Consider the following 22,267-nt stretch of genomic DNA (forward strand, 5'->3'; position numbering starts at 1 on the left):
ATCAAGCCTCAGCCAAGTAAGAAAAAGTAACGCAAACGTAACTTAAAAGTAACGTAAGCAGTACTTTCCATGAAAACTAACTAAGTAACGCAATTAGTTACTTTTTTGGGGAGTAACTTCGTATTATAATGCATTACTTTTAAAAGTAACTTTTCCCAACACTGCCGCGAGTGATGGTTGGTGACGCGATGCTAAGATCGCAACAACAAGCTCCGCCAATATTGGCTTTAAAAAGCTCTTCACAGATCTATGGGTGACGTCACAGACACTACGTTCATATTTTTTACAGTCTGTTATTGATATGATATTGTCATCACCCCATGTCTTGTCCCGTATCAGACACCGCTAAAACCTTTTAAATGCACCGTAATTGATTTGTTTTATAGTTTAAAAACATAGTAAAAAAGATAAAGATACAAGCACCCAAACACCCCTCTCCTTTCTGGAAACCGGGTTGGATAACTTTAGGTTTTTGCTACCCATTTATGTTTTGGAACTTGTTTAATTCAGAAATGCATGTTTCATAAGGAAGGCATTATAAATAAGAGTTTTGACACTGCCTCATGCTGTGTTTGAGCTTAACGAACAAGCCTCGCTTTATGCTCTCATAAACAGGTGGCACTCGGTGATGCCAGGATGTTGGGAACGACGTCACTCAAAGCCAGTCACCATGGAAACACCAGAATTGCCCCTAGAGGAAGTGATGAAGATGGGGAAGAGAGGCAAACGTGTGTTGTTGATATGAACCCCCAAATCGGTCTGCACCCACAGTCCTGCTTCCGAGATAGACACTCCCAACTACAAGATGATTTAAAAGACATCTTTAATGACTGGTCATCCATTGGAGACTTAAGCCAAGATGTTTCCTTTTACCATGATGGCTGTGCTAAGTGAGTATGAAGTATACATGGAAGCCAGTCTATGTTACTGTGTATATACTATATAAATATATCCAAATCCACCTCTTTATGTGGTTCTCATCAGATTGGAGAGGAGATGGATGCTATGGTATGAGTTCATGAAAGAACATTCCTGCTTGGATGACTGGCTTCGATCAGCTGAAAAAATAGCAGCATCCCCTAACTCCAGTCATGTGCTTTATGATGTAGCAAAAGAGGAGTTACAGAAGTATGAGGTAATGTCTCATTTTTATATTTGCAGTTAGATTTAACAGAAAAAAAGCTAAGTTTTATCTTTAGTACATGTATGAAACAACATGAGAGTAAAAAATTACAGGATTTTCAATTTTCGGTGAATGATTTCTTTAAATCTGTTGCTGTATTGCATAAGATACGAGCCAGGCCATGGATGATTAGTCATGTATACAGGTGTCTGTTACTTGGTGGATGGTGGCCAGCATTTTGACACTGTCTACAATGAAAGTGTAATCAACAACACATAGACACACTTACACGAGTGCAGACAGCGCATTTACTCACACTGTCTGTAAGCCCGGGACCCGCGCCAGTGAAGATAAATGACACCAAATGGTCGTCAAACTCCTTGGCTCTCCTCCTAAGCCCAGTCCCACTCGGTTAACTGCAGGAACTCATTTGCGCCTCCTTCTGTCTCAGCTCCTCACATAGATTTCTTAAAATAACTCCATTTAAAGACCAGCAGGATGAATTTATTATCTGAAGTTTATTTTAACCTCTTTCTAGTTAAACTGATGAAAGCTTAAAGGCCATGTGTGTTTTGTTCCCATCCTAGAGCCTTCGAACTGAAGCCAGGATACGTCTGTCCCAGCTGGATGGCCTGAGCCAAAAGAGCCGAACTTTGGTTGGCCTGTTTAGGGGTGCTATGGGTGCACGATTGGTGGAGATGACCAAGGATTGTGGACAGCGCTGGGACCAGCTTAGCAACATAGTGGACACTGTCTGTCGGCGGTTGAAGGTAAAGTAATCCCTTTATGTCAAATGCCATAAAAATAAATGGCCGAACTTTAAAAGATGATTTAAGAATAAATGTATGAGACATTGTGAGGTGGTTTCCCAAATAGGGATTAGCTTATTCATTTATTAAAATCTACGCCGTAGGTTATCCGTAGCCTCTGCGTAGCCTGACGTGCACCTCGCCAAATTTTTTACAGCGCGTCAGTTCTACGCAGACCGCAAGTGCTGTGATTGGTCCACTAGAACCCCTCCCATCAGGTAAAAAACTGCGTCAAAGGTATTTCCATTTGACGACAATGCAAAAGTATAAATGAAAACCAACATGCAACCTACGCTGTCGTGGTTACGCCGTAGGACCTACGCACAACTATAATGAGCCCTTAACATTTAAGTTAGTCTGGGACTAGGCTTAAGCCCTGCCTGGGAAACCGCTCCTGTGTGTTCGTGTTTCAAGAATACATTGTCCATCATTGGTTGAGACTAAAGCCTGGGATACACTGCAAATTTTGATAACAATGTCTTGTCCATGAATAACCATGTATACATGAACCGGTGAATCGGATAACGGTGACTTCATGCCCATGTTAATTCAGTCTATAGGCATGGACGAGTGTATAGACCCCTTCACGGTTCACGTCACAGGCTGTTCCCACTGCGCATTTCGGGGTCAGAAAAGTCATTACAGCTGATTGAGTTGCGTATTATTCGGTATCGTCAAAAATGCCTACTTACGTCGTGGGCTGTGAAAATCGCACAAGGTCTTCCGTTAAGTTTTCGCGATTCATGCAGAATCTCAAAAACAAAAAAATACAACATCTGCGTCTGCAAGCAATTAACGTGCAGACTGGGACAATGCAAAGATCAAAGAGGCTTGTGTTTGTAGTGCTCACTTCATTTGAGGTAAGTCATCATTTTTCAGCACTGTTAGATTAAATTATAAAGCCTAATTTGGATGAACAGTTCGACCCCGTGCTGCGCGCGCACCCGATAATCATTCAATGTTTACAAACCTTGAAGGGGTCTATTCTGAACAACAATGGTGGTTTACAGGACTGCGTTTGTGCTGCTAAAGATACTGAGTGTATTAACACTTCCACTCGAACAAAGTTTATAAAATAATGGCTTTTTAGAGTCCAGGGTCACTTGTAGTAATCCACGTACCTCATTACCCTCTTGTGACACCATTGTATATATCAGTGGTTCCCAAACTTTTTCAGCGTGTGGCCCCCCTTGTGTACAGTGCATTCCTTTGCGGCCCCCCAAAGAAAATTTGTGACAAAAAACTTTTCTAAAACTCAACATTTTAATAAAAAACAAAACATTATATTATACAAAAAAGTACTGCTTTTGGTTAGTAGCCTTATTTTTTTAGGTTTAATTACACAATTCATGATAAATTAATGTATTTCATAAAATGTCATAAAACTGGTGCCCCCCTGGCACCATCTTGTGGCCCCCAGTTTGAAAACCACTGGTATATTTCACTCTGTGCGCAGGCTTGTAGTGCTTCTTTACAAGGTAGCATCGCCATCTACTGGCCTTTTTTTGCCAATTTTCTTTGTACAGCATCGTCGTGTGTATGTGAAAGTTTTCATAAACACAAAGAAAAACATTTCAGTTTTTCACTACAGCGTTGTCGTTTTAATAAAGCCTAAAGCTAGAAGTATAATCCCGTTTTTTCGCATACGTGAGGGTCTGCATACATTTGGTCATCAGATTACTATGCGTGCATTGTACGTGCATCGCAGGATTTCTGTAACCGCTCATACTTTGTACGTAGGTTGCGCATGCACGTACATGTAAATGGAGCCCAGGAGATGCATTGCATATTGCAATAGTGCATTTAACCATGCACGTACGTTCACGTACACGTAAAAAAACACACTATACTAGGCCTTGTGTCAGGGTCATTCAGGTGAATCAAACCAAGCCATTTTGCAGATGATGCCACAGTGTTCGCCAAATCAATTTACAAATGGCTTGCTGGTAGGGATGCAAGATATGCGAATAACTTGCTTAAAATACGATACGTTATACAATAATGCTTTGTAAAATTAATCATATGTTTCACAATCTTTTTTGGAAAAGATAGCAACACTCTTGGTGTCTCTCTGCGGTCTAAATCGACCCAAAACCTGAAGTATCAAAATCATTCAATTAATGCACACCATTGCTAAATAAGCACATTATGATATGCACATTTGTGATATTTTCGATATATCTAGCTTCCCTACCTCTTGTTTTCTATTTAAATTAGATAGGAGACAGCATTTAACCTTTAATATTACACACTTCAGCTTTAACGTCATCTTTCAAAACGTAATACTATAGTGCTAAAAACAACATATGAAACGCACACAAAAGACTCAATTCACTACCGCAGTGCGCATAAGTCTCTCTTAAGTCTCATCCCTTTCCTCTCGGTTTTAATCCCATTAACTCTTTATCCAAACAGGCTTCTCCTCTTCCTGTGTTCAGCTTACATAATTCTGCCCCATCAGTCGCAGTGACCCCTGCACACCATTTGTCTATGCTTGTCTGCCTCTTTCTATGGGGTTCAATGTCATTAACAACACGATGTCAACTTCTGTTTTGCACTTTGACGTCCTTGTTGTAATTTTGATGTGGCTTGCGGTCACTCTCTGCCTGTACTAAAAACAGCATCAGGTTGTATACGGTCAGATAGATTCATGCTGTGTGTGTGTGTATTGTTGCAGCATTTTGTGCATCAGCGTGAGGATTTTGAGAGGCAGAGGGAAGAGATGGCTGTGTGGCTGACTGATATGGACCTCCGGTTAACTGAAGTAGAGCACTTCTCAGGCAAAGATACCTGCTCTAAGATGCACCAGCTTCAGGTACTTTTACTCTCAAGAAAACGTAGATCTACAGTATAAGAAATGTTATTGTTTTGAAGTGGCATAAATATGTTCCTAGAGGTGAATCACAGGCTATTGTCCTTGGGATAAGTGTATTGTAAATTAATAAAATGTCAGCACAATAAAAAATATGCAAGTTATGTTTCTTATTACTTCCCCTTACTTACTTTGAGTAAATCTCACAAACATATCCAAGGTCACATTTCACTACCAAATCAAATCATTCACGCAACCAAATTTTTGCATCAAGAGTTTATTTTCATGGCATTATTTAAACACACACGCTCGCGCGCGCGCACGCAGGCACACACACATTAATACACATCATGTACAATAGCGGCCAACTCTAAACACACCAATGCAACACAAAAATCAAGAGCGAAGTTGGTAGATATTCAAAGCTGGTCATCACTTCTGGGCACCATTTAATGTGCATATGTGTGTTTTTCCTTTAGGGATTTCAGGAAGCAGTTGGGGAGAGCGCAGGCCGACTAAATGATTTGCTTCAGCGCGGAGAAGAGCTGATCCAAAGAAGCGAGCCGGCCGATGCCCAGGCCATCGAGAACCAGCTTCAGGAACTTCTACTCCACTGTACCCGCGTCTTTCAGGGCCTGGGCCACCTACATACACGCCTGCTCAGCATGAGACTGGTACATATTCATGCACAATGAGATTTTCCATGTTTGGTCGAGGTGTGAAGAAAGTTTTAAGTGTAATACACTTTTTTTGAACTTTTGAAATAATTGGCTTTTAGAAATGAAGTCACGATTCGTTTTATTTGATACTTTTTCACCCAGAATGTTGTTCAACCAAGCGTATGACTGATTGTCTTTCTACAGTAGCTGTAAACCACTGCAGTGGAAGTTATTAGATCTGCAAACCAATTTTTATGGTCAATCTTTCATAGATCTTTATTATTACACACCATATGCACAATTGGCTTAGAAACCTTAGGAGCTCTCTCTCTCTCTCTGAAATCCCTTGGTATACTGCAAAACTGTACATTTTCTGTACCCTAAGATTCTGTTTTGTACCTTTACAGAAAATATAGTACAATGCTGTACATTACTGAACCATAAGGACCTATTGTGTGCCTTTTTTAAAGGTACTGTTAAACTTTTTTGCACTCCTAACATTAAACTGGTACAAAATTGGTCCTTAAAGGAGCATTTTACCCGTGGAAACATTCATCTTAATTAAAAGTGGATCATATTTATAGTCGAAATGTAACATAAATTTAGAATTTGGTGCCTGTTTGACCGAGAAAAGGAGTGTTTGTAGTCTCACCCCCTCTGCAAAGATAGAGGACTTCCTTCTTTCAATGATGCAAAATGATGATTTTTACATCATTGAAAGAAGGAAGTGCAACACTGAAATCCATATTTCTCCCGTCACAGGGGAAACAGAGGGAATGATGCATGACCATTCAAAAACATGACTGGGTTTCTAACTATACAAAGCTTAATGCAAATGGGAGAAGTGTCCCTTTAAAGGTGCACTATAGGTCCTTAGGGTATATTATAAAACGGGCAATTCTTCATTCTGATTGGTTGAAACGCGTTCTAAGCCGTAATAAAATACCCGTGGTTCAGACCGCATTACAGGAGTATCACTGCGCCAATGTTGCTGCGTACTGATTTATGAAAATAAACACCACACTCTTTAATCATATTTTTAATTTGTACACAATTGCACAATTATGGCGATATCCAGATAAATGTCAATAAATATTTTTGAGTCATCTAATCAATAAAGAGAAAACGCTCCCTGAGGAGTTTCTACCTCCAAATTCATATTTCCGCTATCCACGATCTTACCCAACTTAAACGCTGACGCATTCACTCAACACTAAAGACAGCGTGTTTTGATCAGGCTCTGAATCTGATCTCTTACAAAAGTTATTCACATAAATGGAATTATCTTTTAGCTAAAAAATCTGAGAGGTGATGAGAGAACAAATGAAGGTAGGATGAAACAACTTTTTTTTTTTTTTTGAAAGTGGATGGTCTGTTCTTTCATTTGATGTTTTATGTTTATTTAAAGAAGAACATTTTTCTGTAAGGCATTAAAACTTGGTGGCAACTTAAAAAAAACACTGACGGGGAAAGAGTTAAAGTTAAGCATGCTTCCACGCATATTTGATTATCACGTCAACAGTTGCACAATATAAATATTAATGTATTAATTAGATGAATGTTGCTGCGTCTGTGTTGGTTGGGAACTGCGCTCTGTTTCAGTCACATTTAATTCTGAGGAACTACTTTGTTTGGCGGAAGAGTAATATTTGTACTAATATAATTACAACTTATTTGTGTTTTATTTTATGAAATCCCGCTAACACTATGCATATGAAGTACCGTTTTATAAAAGCAATAAGCCCCGCAAAGCAGTGGGGTTACAGTGCATTTTATAACAGCTACTCCACTTCACGTCGTGCCTAACAACGCCCCTTAGCTGTTATAAAATGCACTGGTAACCCACTGCTTCTTGGGGCTTATTGCTTTAATATTATACCCCAACAAGTACAATTTCAATGTGTTGTATACCTATAAACGGTACAAAAATGAAATGATTTTTTCTGACAGTGTAGCTTCATATTTTTAGTTTGATAATTTAATTTGTGGCATCTCAAGTTCAGATTTGGGCACTGGGGCTGTTGCATTTTTTAGGAAATAATTATCCCAAGGGAAAGCTAGTCAAGCATCCGTCTTTAAACGTTCTGGCAGAAAAGTCACGAAAACACCCCCTGAATAGCCTGAATAGTTGTTTTGTAGCCAAGCAGCCACTGTACAATACATGTACTGTCCATCTGAACAAGTCCCTTGTGTGAGCCTTTGTCTCTTTGGGTCTTAGGGGCTCATGTAAAGACATGCTGGAACTGTTGTGCACTTATGTTCATTATGCAGTTGTCAAATATGGAACGCTTACACCGGACATATCATAATGAACCGAGTCAATGCGTGTTTTCCATAGCTCAGAAACCCATGCAGTGCCTGTAATGTGCAGCAGTGCTTTGTTTCCTCTTGCAGATAACTCTTTTTAATTCAGTGGCTGTAAAAAGTGGATCTAGAGACAGAAATGAAATGAGAATGTGATTCAAGATTTTTTTCAGAGCTAACTTCAGTTTTTTTAGCCACTATTCTGTATACGGTCCCAGTGTTGGGGGTAACACATTACAAGTAACATGCATTACGTAATATTACTTTTCTAAAGTAACGAGTAAAGTAATGCATTACTTCTTAAATGTACACATTAATATTTGAGTTACTTTTTAAAAAAAGTAATGCAAATTACTTTTTTAGTTTAATTTGATTAAAAAAAATTATGTACTGAAATAAACTAAACATAGTCACATTATGCACTCTATGCGTACACGCCTGTGTGGGAACAGTTTGAGTCAGAAACTGAGATGGCAGGCCAGAGCTCGACATTTTTGTGATGAAATTTCTGAATCAGAACTTTTCAGTCATAAAAACACCTGCAAGGCCTGAAAGAGATCAAGCCTCAGCCAAAAAGTAACACAAAAGTAACTGAAAAGTAACGTAAGCATTACTTTCTATGAAAAGTAACTAAGTAACGCAATTAGTTACTTTTTTGGGAGTAACTTAATATTGTAATGCATTACTTTTAAAAGTAACTTTCCTCAACACTGTAGGTTCCAATGTTTGACAGTCTATACTGCCTATTGTTTATAATTTTGAAATTGTTTTGCTTAATGTTTGCTTGCCCTGCATGTCTATATTTAAGTAAATACCACTAGTTTAATACGTGACCATGTCAAAAAATCCACCTAAAGTCATTTTTTGTAATTTTCTACATAAAATCATCCTATATGTGTGAATAACATTCTGTGTAGAGATGTACCGATAAAGATGATTATTCAGACTGATATCTACCGATGCCAATAGAAATTCTGAAGATAAAATGTTTTTTATGTTACCAATGCCGATAGATTTTTTATGTTATTCAGTCATATAATGACCATTATTATAAAACTAGTGATGTTTCTTTACATTTTCTTTCTATACACGGAGCTCAATTTTATTGCATTTTCCTGTTCTCTTTTAATTGACAGAATATATCGGCCATGACTATCTGCTGTTTTAAACTATCTGCCGATACATGAAAGCGTGAAAAATGTTTTTATTGACCGATATCGATTATTGATGCATCTCCAATTCTGTGAAAATATAACACTGATATCTTGAATAATGACTCTGGTCCTGTAAATCAATGTGAAATCAATGAGTGAAAATTAAACTTTGATGCTCCTAATCTCATAATTTATTTATGAGACTTAGGCTGGATTTCATAGACAGGTTCCCAAATACTTTGTTGATATCAAGTTCAATATCAGTTTCTCTAATTCACCAGAAGTACAACAAACTGAGAAGGACAATGTAGTTATTTTAAGATCATTTATTCATGTGATCATTGTCACGTGTGGCTCCAGGTCTTTGAGGACGACTGGGCTCTGTGTGCCCCCGACTCCGGCTGTCCCTCTGAAAGTATGCTGGAGGATGAGTGTTTTGTTGATTCCTCCTCTGCACCTCAGTCTCAGTCCTGCCTCCTTCAGTCCAGTCACGATCATCTGGTTCTCGAGTGGGATCCTTCAGTGGACATTGGCGGTTCCCATGACGACACTGACTCCTCCTCCTTCAGTGCAGCGGCAGGTGGGGATCGGTGACGGCTGTAATACGAACTACTATTTAAAAAATTGTTTCCGGCAAGCCCTAATTGTGCATGGTTTAATGCAATTTACAGCCATTTGATGTCATTGACAGGAGCTTTCCATTTATGCTTTAAAGAATACATTAGATGCGTATGCACAAGGAGTGTTCTGTTTATCAAATAGGGGCCTCTAGAGTTGTCTTTTATTCTCGCAGGTGTATCTTGCACTGAGGAACCAGCCAGATATCCGCTGAGGAGGAGGGTCTGCGTGACACCTGTGGGCTCGCAACCAGACAATGTAACTGTCAGCGTTAAGCACCGAGTGAGTCCGCCAGACGGCTTAAACTTCATTCAGTTCTTATTGACAATGAGATGAAGTCAGCGTGCAGACAGTATTTTCACAACAATGATTTCCATATATTTTCAGTCCAACAAAATGCAAAAGAGCTGCATGCTTGTGTTCACAATGAGCTCACTGAGTGTATGTGTGGTTGTGTCTGCACATGTTGTAGCAAGCAGAGTACGTCACATGTAAATAGGTTCTTGCAGGTTTTGGAAATTTGTTGGTTAGTTCGGTATTAGCCGCCTTGCTTTTCACATTTTCTAAAAATCTCCAGAAATCTGAGACAACAAAGTTATTCTTTATATTCTTTATATAAAATAAATAAATAAATATAAATGTATTTATTTATTTATTTATTTTAATAATAAAATAAATAATAAATAAATGGATAATAATAATAATAATAATAATAATAATAATAATAATAATAATAATAATAATAATAATAAATAACTTTTTACACTTTACAATGACGTTGTATTTGTTAACATTATGCATTAGCTTACAATGAACAGCATTTTTTAAAATCTTATGTTAATTTTAGCATTTACTTATTCATTTTTGTTAATATGTTAGTTAATGTATAAGTGCTGATAAATGATATCACTTATTGTTGGTTCATTTTAGCCTGTGTATTTACCTAACGTTAATCAATACAAACTTATTATAAAGTGTTAATTTATAATTTTCCACTTTTTAATATAATTTTTAAATTACAAATAAAGTAAAGCATCATTTTAAAGTGTGTAATTTTTAGAAGGATCTCTTGACAGAAATGCAAAATAATATACAAAACTATATTATCAGGGGTGTACAAAGACCTTTCATAATGAACCGTTATGTGTTTATTACCTTAGAACGAGACCTTTTTATCTACATACAAAGAGGGTCCCCTTTCATGGAAGGCGCCATTTTGTGCCGCCATTTTTCTACAGAAGACCTTAACGGACAATTTTTTTTACTAATTTGTCTCCGACGATGACATGTTTGTCCAGTGGCAGCTATCGTAGCTTCTCTATGTGTTTCAAAAGCAAGAGATGAGCAGTGGACTACGCCGTTGGTTGCAATTTGCAACCTCACCACTAGATGCCACTAAAATTTACACACTGCACCTTTAAGTAACAGAGGATATAACACAGTCTAGAGTTCTCAACGGGTCGGGCCAGCCCGACAAACCCGACGGGACCCGCGAATTCGGGCCGGGTTCGGGTCAAAAATATAAGCATCTGAGTCGGGTCGGGTCGGACCTCGGGCTTAATCTTTTAAGTCGGGCCACGGGTTGGGTTCGGACAGATAATTCACGTTGATGTGTCGGGTTACATCGGGTCCGGGCTTTAAAAGCCACGGGCCGGGTCGGGTCGGGTTGTAATTTTCAGGCCCGTTGAGAACTCTAACACAGTCAATGTCACACATTTGCATTTGTCATTGTCACATTTAAAATAAATATTTTTTTCATTTCGCGTCAATCTTTCTGATTTGTTTACATTTAAACAAAACTCTAAAAACTATTTCCAGGTTTATGTTAGATTTGTAATCACAGATTTTAAATGCACTCACATGTTGGTGCCTCTTATATTTTAATATGCATAGTTTATTTCACATGCAGTGTATAGTAATCAGAGGCGAACACTGCGTACAGGTGCAGTGTGTAATTTTTAGAAGGATCTCTTGACAGAAATGCAAAATAATATACAAATCTAAATTATCAGGGGTGTATAAAGACCTTTTGTAATTAACCGTTATGTGTTTATTACCTTAGAATGAGACGTTTTATCTACATACACAGAGGGTCCCCTAACATGGAAGGCGGCATTTTTTTGCAGCCATGTTTCTACAGAAGCTCTTAACGGACAAACTTTTTTACTAAGTTGTCTCCAACGATGATGACATGTTTGTCCGGTGGCAGCTACCGTAGCTTCTCTATGCATTTAAAAAGCAAGACGTGAGCAGTGGACGTAGACCGTTGGTTGCAAGTCACAACCTCACCATTAGATGCCACTAAAATTTACACACTGCACCTTTAAGTATTTTGTACTTTCTACATAAAAGTAAATTTTTAAGTATTAGTATTTTATCAGTGTTTTTCTTTTGGAAAAATAAATTCCAAAGCATATTATCATAGTTTTTACTCCACTACATTTCATAATTTCAAGTTTTTGGTTTATATTTAATATTTAAGTATATTAAACATCTAGAAAAGTAAAGTACACATTTTTTAAGTAATTGGGTATTAAATTAATTTTAATATGCAATATAAAAGGAATACACAGTATTATTCTATGCTTTAGAATGTAGTGAACATTTTTAGTAAAGTAAAAAAAAATTCCAAGACAAACACATAAACCTCCTTGAAAATAACAGCATACAGATTTAGTGTAACTCTGCTTTTCTTTCAGGGCACGGAGAAGAGCTTAGAGCATTCGGCTCCACCCCAGACCCCGGTGCCAGGTAAAGCCGTGGCTCCTGATTGGTCAGTTTGACTGATGCCATCCAGTGAAGGCAGTGTCTCTCTCACAGCTTAATCGCTCGATAATCATGGAAGAGCTGCTCTCAATTTGGCTTGTTTTCTAATATCCTTAAAAAACGATTTTGGATATTTTTCATAAAGGGTTCATGATGTATTCAAAACAACTTTCAGATATGCAGTCTGTATGATGATGTGGCAATGTATTATATAACAACTTTTTAAAAATGTTACACTTGGTGCTTATCCAGGGATTAGACATTTTATGGTCGATGTCTTTGTAATCCACAGTCAAATGTATTAGTAGTCTTTTCATAGTCTATTTTTGATTTGTTTATCCTAAAAGACTTTGCTCTAATACCCGTTCATGTTTTTGTATGCAGTCATCAGAGCTTCTAAGCCCCAGTATGCTGGATCATTTAAAACATCCACACCTGAAACTAGGTCTTCTGATCCAGTGACCTTTGACCCTGAGCGCATCAGTGCCTGGCTGGGCCAGGCGCATCAACTATGTACCAAAGCTGTTCAAACAGAGCATACACAACAGGTAAACTTTGCTTGCCGTGTTAATCTCTATATGCTTTTCTGTTCACATATATGCTTTTGGCTCACACTTGTATCCAAAGCGACTTACAGTGTGTGTATCAGTATGTGTGTTACTGTTCCCTAGGAATCAAACCCCTAATCTTTACACCCCTGACACATTGCTCTACCAAATGAGATTGAGACACTTTTAGGTGCATGGTGCTAGCAACACCAATCACAGCTTTGAATTCTAGAATGCATAATCGCTTTGGATAAAAATGATTGCCAAGTATATAAATGTAAATGTATGAATTTGGCAGTTTGTATGTTTTTGCTATACAGAAAGTCAGGGACTTTGTTCCTGGCCCCTATAGACGGTTTCAGCAGTAACAACATAAACAAACGGCTTTCGTGGAAAACACGTAACTTCTGGTGAACTCCGCTAAGAATAAATGACAAAAAGTTGGTTTATTTTTATAACAAGCTAAATAAACAACACGTAGATTACCTAGGACAGTGGTTTTCAAACTGGGGGCCGCGAGATGGTGCCAGGGGGGCCCCAGCTTTATGAAATTTTATGAAATACATTAATTTATCATGAATTCTGTGTAATTAAACCTAAAAAAAATAAGGCTACTAACCAAAAGCACCACTTTTTTGTATAATTTAATGTTTTTTTTATTAAAATGTTGAGTTTTAGAACAGTTTTTTTGTCACACATTTTCTTTGGGGGCCCTCGAAGAAATGCACCGTACACTAGGGGGCCGCACGCTGAAAAAGTTTGGGAACCACTGACCTAGGAAACCAAAACATTTGTTTTTTTTCGACGAGGTATTTGTTCCAGAGTTCATGTTCGCCACTAGTCAGACCATTTTAAACAAACAGAAACCAGAAGTAAAGTTCTGACCGGACGCATAATCATGTCACCGCACGTGTGTCAGATGAAACCGTCTATACAAATAGCAAAAGCATATGGAAATGCTTTGGACTTAAAAACGTGTGGAAATGCTACGCGCGTAGGTTCTTGTCACATGACCTGCGGTGCGCTTGCGGCATTGCACCATTTTTAACTTGATGCGGTGCAGATGCGCCTAGAAAAAAAGCACGTCACACCGTGTGCGCGTTGCTTACATTTGAAATAAAGAACCTGAGTGCGCAAAAGTGCGTTTACTTGTAAATAGACATTTTTGTTAACTTATGTTTAGGTTCAGCAATTTCACTTTAATAGCAATGAAAAGGTTATTAGTCAGTAATTAAAATGCCTTATTTTTACAAAAATGTCACTTTATTCATTTCATTATTCAGTCTTTCACTGCAAAACGTGCATGCAGTTTTTTGGCAAAAATCTCTACTTCTAAAAAATCCACTTCTTTGGATAAGACATAGTAAACAGTAGCAAAATCACCAAAGATGCAACTATAAACATTGATGAAAGTCAGATTGTAAAAATAAAGAAACTGAACCACACATTAGGGGGTGCTGTGATCCATGTCACTGCCACATTCGGGTTGAATTCAGGTCCAAGTACTCACAAGGGACTCAAGTTTGAATGTGATCCACGGTTGTTTCGCGAGCCGTCATTCATCCAATTTATCTTGCGTGCACTTGGAGGACTTTTCTGAAAAATCAATGTGGCGTGTAGCGGATTCTGCCAACTACGCCACATTTCTGAATGGTTTGAGGCTGGGATTGAGCAGATTAGAAGGTATTTAACTCTTTCCCCACCAATGACGATTTGTCTCTTCAATTAAGAAAAATCGCTTCCCTGCCAATGACGATTTTTTACGGCATTCCATATTTCCGCTATTATAGGTGGCGCTCTTACCCAACTTATAAAACACTAAAGCATCCACAGATCCAAAAACGAGTAAAAACTCAATGTATGTTTTGATCATCGCTCTGAATCTGATCTCTATAGACGCTTTCAGCAGTAACAACATAAACAAGCGGCTGTCGTGGTCCGCACGTAACTTCTGGTAAACTCGGCTAAGAATAAATAACAACAAAGTTCTTTAAACATAGTTAATTTATATAACAAGCAAAAAAACAACACGTAGATTACCTAGGAAACAAAACATTTGTTATTTTCGACGAGGCATTTGTTCAAGTTTAGCAACTAGTCAGACGATTAAAAAAACGAAACGGGAAGTAAAGTTCGGATCCAGACCTGTATCGCGTCATCGCGCGTGCGTCCGATAAAACCGTCTATATATTATGTTTATATATTTAAAGAAAAAAATTATCTGGAAGGCATTAAACTTTTGTGAAAATCATAAAAAATGCTGCCGCTGGATGGCAACTTTTTTTTTAAACACTGGCGAGGAAAAAATTAATGAACGTATAATAAGTGCCCAGGGTATTTGGTTAATATCATCATCTCATTTAGGACAAAAGGTGGCATTTAGCGTCTTTTGCGTGTGAGCTCCTCATATACTAAAGCAGCACACTCCGTAAAGCTACCCATGTAATACTTGTTTAAATCGTTATTTAAATGTGATTGCTTTCTATACCGTAGGCACGAAAACGCATACTATCCAAATGTTACAAAATGTATTGTTATTCTACACTGTAGATTGACAAATGCTCTCTTAATTCTTTAGCTTTGCTCTGGATTGCATAAGGATTGTGTAGGTCTTTAGTACTGCAGTATCACAAATGCAGAATGGATGCTCGGGGCAATAGCGCATGGAGAATTGTCGCCAAATCTCATTATGACTGGACAGAGTGTAGACACAGCAGTCTGTGAGCATTATAATAAACTTTCACCGACTCTCTCCCACCTCCATTTTAATGCACGGCACATTGACTTGGAGGGCTTGTTTCCCACCTTGATGTGCTGGTAAACACATCTATATTCATAAATCTGATTTATCAGTGTCTCTGTGTGTTAAAGCCCACTTGAAGAGCACCATGAAAGGAAATGTTTACGAAAAATATGTTGGGCTACTAATGAACCCATCTCGAATGAATCTGTACCATCTTATCTTAAAAAAAGCTAAGCACTTGCTTCAAAGGGGGGTCGTAGGGGTTTTCGGTTTCTGGGAACGAGAATCTTGCAGGATGATCCACAGGCCGATTGCCTGCCGCACCTTTGGAAAACCTCGATGTGAGAGAGAGACCATTTCCATTTCAAAGAGGCTCTAGTAATTTCTCTGTGCTCCCGGCTAATTGGCTGCTTTACAGGGATGGGAAATGAAGCCGCTGCACTAACAGGCTCTTTAATGGCTGCCGTAATTGTGAGAGCAAACATAGCGACCTAAGCTGCAAAAGGGTCCATATAAGAAAGGTAGACAAGGCAGCTTATCTGCAGGTCCCAATGAAGGATCTAAAGAAGAGGGCAAATGAGAGGAACAGAAGGGAAGATTATAACGATAGTGCCACCCTATTAGTTAATGGAGCTTGTCTCTTTTGATTTACAATTGTCCAAATCTGTCACATTTAGCGAGTACTGCCCTGTCCTTTTCTTGGCAATTGAATGTGTTTGTTGCTTCTTTGAATCTTCGCAGGCGTGCTCCAGTTTTCCGTCTGGAAAAAAGGAGGAGGGAGTGGAGTATCAGGAGGACTCGTTCCCCCAGAGGCACCCCCACCCAAACATGTGCTCTTCCCCCCGCCCGTCATCATGTGACATCCAGCATCACTCTTACAGGCATCACGAAGACCCACAGGTATATCTCAGACACACATGCCCCCTTTACTGCCATTTTTCACAGCATCAGTTTCATAACCTACAGTACACGCAGTGCCACAGTGATTTTATTATGGCCGTTTATGATCATCTGGGGTCTATAAATGAGCGAATCAGGCTCCTTTCGTGATGTACTTTGCACCTCTCGACACACTCCACGCATAATTATGCTTGTAATGTGCTCCAATGCCAAAGACGTGGTAAACAATAGAGTCCCTGTAGGCCTCTGTTAATCTCCAGCCATTATCATCTTGTTTCTTTCTGTCACCAGAGGCTGCAGGAGAGACTATGTATCTCCGAGTCATTGGAGGACAACAGCTGCACAAAGTCGAATCGGTGAGAAAGTGTTTACTATCCAGACTGGGTTGAACTTGTAAATCGATAAGCTGTTTGCCTTTTACTGGTTATTAATTATGAGAAAAGCCAATAGTGAAAAGATTTTATTTACTTATTGGTTGCTTTTAGCTTTAGTGGATAATTGAAATGTTACACAATGCATAAACATGATGATGGTTACACTTTACACTAAAGTTTTATTTGTTACAATTAATGCATTAGCTAGCATGAACAATGTACATTACTTCTACAGCATTTGTTAATCTTCATGTTCATTTTAGCATTTACTACTACATCAAAAGTTGTAACTTTTAACGTTTGGTCATGTCAAAAAACTAACATGAATATAGATTAATAAATGTTGAAAAACTATAGGCCTATTTTTCATTGTTTGTTCGTGTTAGTTATAATACAACCTTATTGCAGTGTGTTTATTTTCTTCTAAATTTTAAACTCTCTTAAAAGTTTTGAATCAAATTACTCGAGTAGTTTCGACCAACTATGACCTGAGCAGAGACCAATCAGTAATGTAATAAGCAGGGGCGTAACAATACATAGATATGGATTGATGCATCAATCAAATGTCTAGCAATAAGATGCATCGATGCCATGCGTAAAATATTGATACGCGGTATAACATCCATAATATCTGTCTATGCATTTTCGTCAAGTGCACGTTTTCGTTTCGCTGGGAGCAGCAAAAAAACAAGACGAAATAAACTTTGTGTCTGCTATCGGACTCTTTCTAAATATCGATAAATTAATCGACATACCCCTGAATTGACTTAAAATCTTTCACAGATTTTTTTGTTTGGATATTGGTGTCTGGTTAAACAGATATCATATCATGGCTATACATTCGATTTACACACCTAGTAATATGGCTGCAAGATTTTTAAAGGTGCAGTGTGTAAATTTTAGCGGCATCTAGTGGTGAGGTCACGAATTGCAACTAATGGCTTAGTCCACTGCTTACCCCTCGCTTTTGAAACACACAGAGAAGCTATGGTAGCCGCCACCAGACAAACATGTCATCGTCGGAGACAACTTAGTAAAAAAATTAGTCCTTTAAGGGCTTCTGTAGAAAAATGGCGGCACAAAATAATGACTTCCATGTAAGGGGACCCTCGGTGTATGTAGATAAAAAGGTCTCCTTCTACGGTAATAAACACATACCGGTTCATTATGAAAGGTCTTTATACACCCCTGATAATATAGTTTTGTATATCATTTTGCATTTCTGTCATGAAAAATTACACACTGCACCTTTAAGGGAAAATGCAATATGCAATAACTTGCTCGTTTTTTTATTGTTGTGCATTCCAATTAATATCAATTCAACTGCAGTTGGTTTGTTTTGATTTAAACCTTCATAACTTAAAAAATACAGTTAAGTAGTACCATAACAAAATAATAACATGATAACATAATAATAAACATGTTTTGACAAAATGACAAAAAAAATTTGTTATATAAGGTTAAGGTCTGAACTTATTATATCCATTATTTTTAGAGGATTTAAAAATATATTTCCTATAGAATTATTTAAATTTTTTAGATTATTATTATAAAAAAATGATCATTACCGCAACATGATATTACATTAAATATATGCATTTACAAACTCGTGTTCGGTAATGAGAACTAAAATGTTGTCTAGGTACTATGACAAACAAAATTTTAACTTTTGTCTTGAGTGTCACAGTCAATTACATCCCTTCCAACAATTTTTTTTAAAATGTTAGTTCCTTGAGCTTAAACAATGATTGAAAATTGTTGCGGAGGATGAGAAAATTTTTCTTTGACAAATTTATATTTCTTCTTATTGTCTCTACATTTACCAATGATCACCAAATACCATGTTTCTTTACTGTAAATGTTTAACATGCACTGAAGCTTTTTATTTTTTAGATTTTTTTAATTATAAATTTTCCATGTCAAAGAACCCAAATCCAGTCATGGACACATTGCGGTAATGAAAATGTTCCCCTTAAATGTGGGAAAAAAACAAAATTGGTTTGTATGTCGTCACTTGAAATCATGTGCACAATAGTACATGAAGAGATGTTTGTAACCATATGCTTTTTATTTTGATACTCTTACTTTGCATTTACTTCTATAATCAAAATGTTTCATGACACCTCGTAAGTCTAATTTGGCGAGAATCACCCACTTGCATTTATTTACTAAAATTTGAAATGAGGAAAACATGGTCAAAATAACAAGAAAAGAGTGACTGTCACTCCCAAGGTTTGCTTTTGTTGAAATTCAACAGATACTGGTCCTGAAATGGTCAGAAATGATGTTAAAGTCAAATCTGGAGTGGTCTTTTTTTCCATGGCTATATCTTGCAACCCTATCAGAACCCAAAAACATTACTGCAGAATGCAAAATCTGAAAATAATCTATTTGTATGTCAAACCAAATGAAGTGTTTTTTCATGTGTGCAGTGACCCGTGTGGACTGAAGAGCCCTGCTGACAGTTCATGGCCTAGTGGCCCCTGGCCATTAGGGCCCCTTAAGCTTTTTAAAGTGCGAAAGGCCTCAGCATCACTGTTTGTCATCCTGTTAGCCCTCCTGCTTGCTGTGGTGGTCTGGCCCCTCCTTTCACTCCATAGCAACCCATGCCATCGTTCCAATACTCTTACCCGGTCATTTCATCTGGCCCTACATTACAACGGCCCACCTCCTACCTGATGATGCAGACTGCAGTACTGTAACTGCAATGAGTTTGGTGCATGTGAGGCCAATGGGGTAGATTTATTTGGGGTACTATTAAGTCATCAAGCATTTCTATGAAAGCACATCTCACCCAGAGGTGTGGTGGAGTTTAGGAAAAGCTTTGGATGAACAGTGTTGCATAAGGAATTATACAGGGGTATCCTTATAGGCCTTAAAAAAAGTTGAACTTTAGGTAATCACAGGCCAAGAGTTTAAACTATATGAAGAAGTGCACTTAAAGGGATATTCGCCCAAAAATGAAAACTCATATCATTTAGTCATCCTCATGTTGTTACAAACCTGTATACATTTCTTTGTTTTGATAAACACGAAGGAAGAGGAATGTTTGTAAACAAACCGTTCATGAGCCCCATTGACTTCGATAGTATTATTTTTCCTACTATGGTAGTGAATGGGACTCATCATTTGGTTACAAACATTCCTCAAAATATCTTCCTTCGTGTTCAACAGAAAAAAATAATGTATACAGGTTTGTAACAACATGAGAGTGAGAAAATGATCACAGTATTTTTATTTTTAGGTAAACTATCCCTTTAATTCCTTAAGTCTAAAAAGTGCCTTGTCAAATATGTTTACTTGAATTTTCTATATTCTTGATAAATATGTTTGTGCATGTTTCAGACTGACTGATATATTTGCACAGTTTGAATGTTAATGGTTGTTGACTATTTATAGATTTATTATGGAAGCAAATAAAATCATTTAAAGTGCAGATGACTTGTAAATAAAAAAATGCTTTTGTATTTGTGTGTTAAAGAAAAAAAGTCTACACCTGCAGTTCAAAACTGCCGTTCAAAAATATTTTTATAATAAAATAACTAAAACTATTGTACATTTCATAAGTCACAGATTACAATGATTTCATAACGAACGAATGTATTGAACATTGTAATCGCTGAGCTATTTTAAAGAAGGCATTCGGCACTTTGGAAATGACTTCAGTTCAATAAATGACAGTTTTGCACTGTAAAGTAATATTTTATGACTTCTAAAATAAAAGCGATGAGTTGAAAACAAGTGGCCTGCTGTGTATGGTGACTCTGGAATGCATGTGGAGTGTGATATGGCATGTGAATCTCATTGGGGGTCCGGTCAGTGTCATTCTCTGTGTGTCTGGGCTAGTGGACACGCTGAAAGACGTTTTTGTGCTGCTGCCAGAGACGAACATTCAAAGATTACGAAAGAATGTTTCAAATTCAATTAGCGCACAAATAGTCTTCACTGAAAAAGTCTGCAGATGGCCTTTCAACCTCATCTCTGTCCATTCAGACCACTGGGAGCTGAACTAGTCGACGCTGCAGAAACGCAATGTTCTGTGTACCAGGTAAACACGGACGTTTTTGTCTGGAGACGAGTTTATTTACGGGAACGGCATCAAATTTAGCCATATCCTGTTGCAAGTTAAGCGCCTATAAAACCCAAGCATATAAATTCTGGTAGCACCTGAGGAGGACGTAAACAAATAGAAGAATATGGAGGATTTCTGTGGCAATAAAGCATTTGGTGGAAATGGGCTTGCTGCCGTTACAATATCAGTAATTGCTAACATAAAGAGTGTTGAACTTCAACTATTTTACAAGATATGGCTACTTTGTGACAATTGATATCTTTTATAGTGATCTGGCCGACTCGCCAGTGATGTTGGGTTTATGGGTGAAGCTTTAATATAGCTTTTTATAACAATGTTAAAGGGGTCATGGCATGAAAATCTTTTAGTGCTATGGTTGGGTCCCCAGTGCTTTTATCAACCTAGAAAATGTTAAAAAGATCAACCCAGTAACTTAGTTTTGGTAAACCATTCTCTACAAGCACATGGAAAAAATAGGTCGTTAAAATTTGGCTCTCCTTATGATGTCATAAGGGGCTCTTATTATAATAATACAACCCCTTAATCTGCACTATCCAACCACAGCACTGACATTTAGTGCAGAGAAAAGCACAATTGAGTTTTAATTGCAAAAAAACACCATCATTGTGATCAGTGTTTGAATTTCATCAGCTCATTTGCATTTTAAAGGACACACCCAAAACGGCACATTTTTGCGCACACCTACAAAGTGGCAATTTTAACATGCTATAATAAATTATCTATTTAGTATTTTGAGCTAAAACTTCACATATGTGCTCTGGGGACACCAAAGATTTATTTGACATCTTAAAAAAAGTCTTGTGACATGGCCCCTTTAAGTTTTTTTACTTTTCACATCGTACGAATGAGCCACCACGGGTTTTTCAACACCGTAGCTTTTTCTATGCAGTTTGGCCATTCGTCCACATGAAAACGCAGTATCAGGTGACAGAAACCAAACTTTTAGGAAAACTTCTGTTAGGGTGAAGATTTTCAGAAACTCCAGTTGCAACGTTAACATGTAACCACAGAGTTTCACGTCATTCTGAGTGCCGAGGCGAGTCACTGCAATGGCTTCTGATTGGCCAACATGCCTTTACGGTTAGGGATATATCGCCATCTGTTGGTTTAGCATGCCCTTACAGTGTTTCATATCGGGTTTTTGCATGCTTGATTGGATGCTGAGGAGGAGGGGAAAATTCAGTTTATAAAAATACATGTGAACGTGCGATTAGGCCTCAGTAAATATAAAGGTTTTAAGGGATATTCCACTTTTTTTGAAAACAAGCTCATTTTCCAGCTCCCCTAGAGTTAAACTTTAGATTTTTACAATTTTTGGAATCCATTCAGCCGATCTTCGGGTCTGGCGCTAGCACTTTTAGCAT

The 22,267-nt window shown here is 37.8% G+C and overlaps 1 protein-coding gene across 1 annotated transcript; it reads left to right on the forward strand.

The window, feature by feature from the left end:
* The first annotated feature begins 613 nt into the window (after window positions 1-613).
* LOC141363341 (nesprin-1-like) lies at window positions 614-20,551 on the forward strand. The gene is made up of 12 exons (XM_073865979.1): window positions 614-890; window positions 985-1,135; window positions 1,711-1,893; window positions 4,610-4,747; window positions 5,224-5,418; window positions 9,222-9,441; window positions 9,655-9,761; window positions 12,179-12,230; window positions 12,630-12,793; window positions 16,278-16,436; window positions 16,728-16,792; window positions 19,243-20,551. The coding sequence occupies exons 1-12, from the start codon at window positions 637-639 to the stop codon at window positions 19,487-19,489; spliced, it is 1,935 nt and encodes a 644-aa protein (XP_073722080.1). The 5' UTR covers window positions 614-636; the 3' UTR covers window positions 19,490-20,551.
* Window positions 20,552-22,267: the final 1,716 nt, after the last annotated feature.

This window comes from Misgurnus anguillicaudatus, unplaced genomic scaffold (genome assembly GCF_027580225.2).
Source record: "Misgurnus anguillicaudatus unplaced genomic scaffold, ASM2758022v2 HiC_scaffold_34, whole genome shotgun sequence".
NCBI lineage: Eukaryota > Metazoa > Chordata > Actinopteri > Cypriniformes > Cobitidae > Misgurnus > Misgurnus anguillicaudatus.

Bases quoted from the DNA above. Each gene is read 5' to 3' on its own strand.
- LOC141363341 (XM_073865979.1), top strand. From the start codon at position 637: ATGTTGGGAACGACGTCACTCAAAGCCAGTCACCATGGAAACACCAGA. The intron at 891-984 runs GTGAGTATGAAG...GGTTCTCATCAG, and splicing joins TACCATGATGGCTGTGCTAA to ATTGGAGAGGAGATGGATGC. The intron at 12,231-12,629 runs GTAAAGCCGTGG...TTTTGTATGCAG, and splicing joins ACCCCAGACCCCGGTGCCAG to TCATCAGAGCTTCTAAGCCC.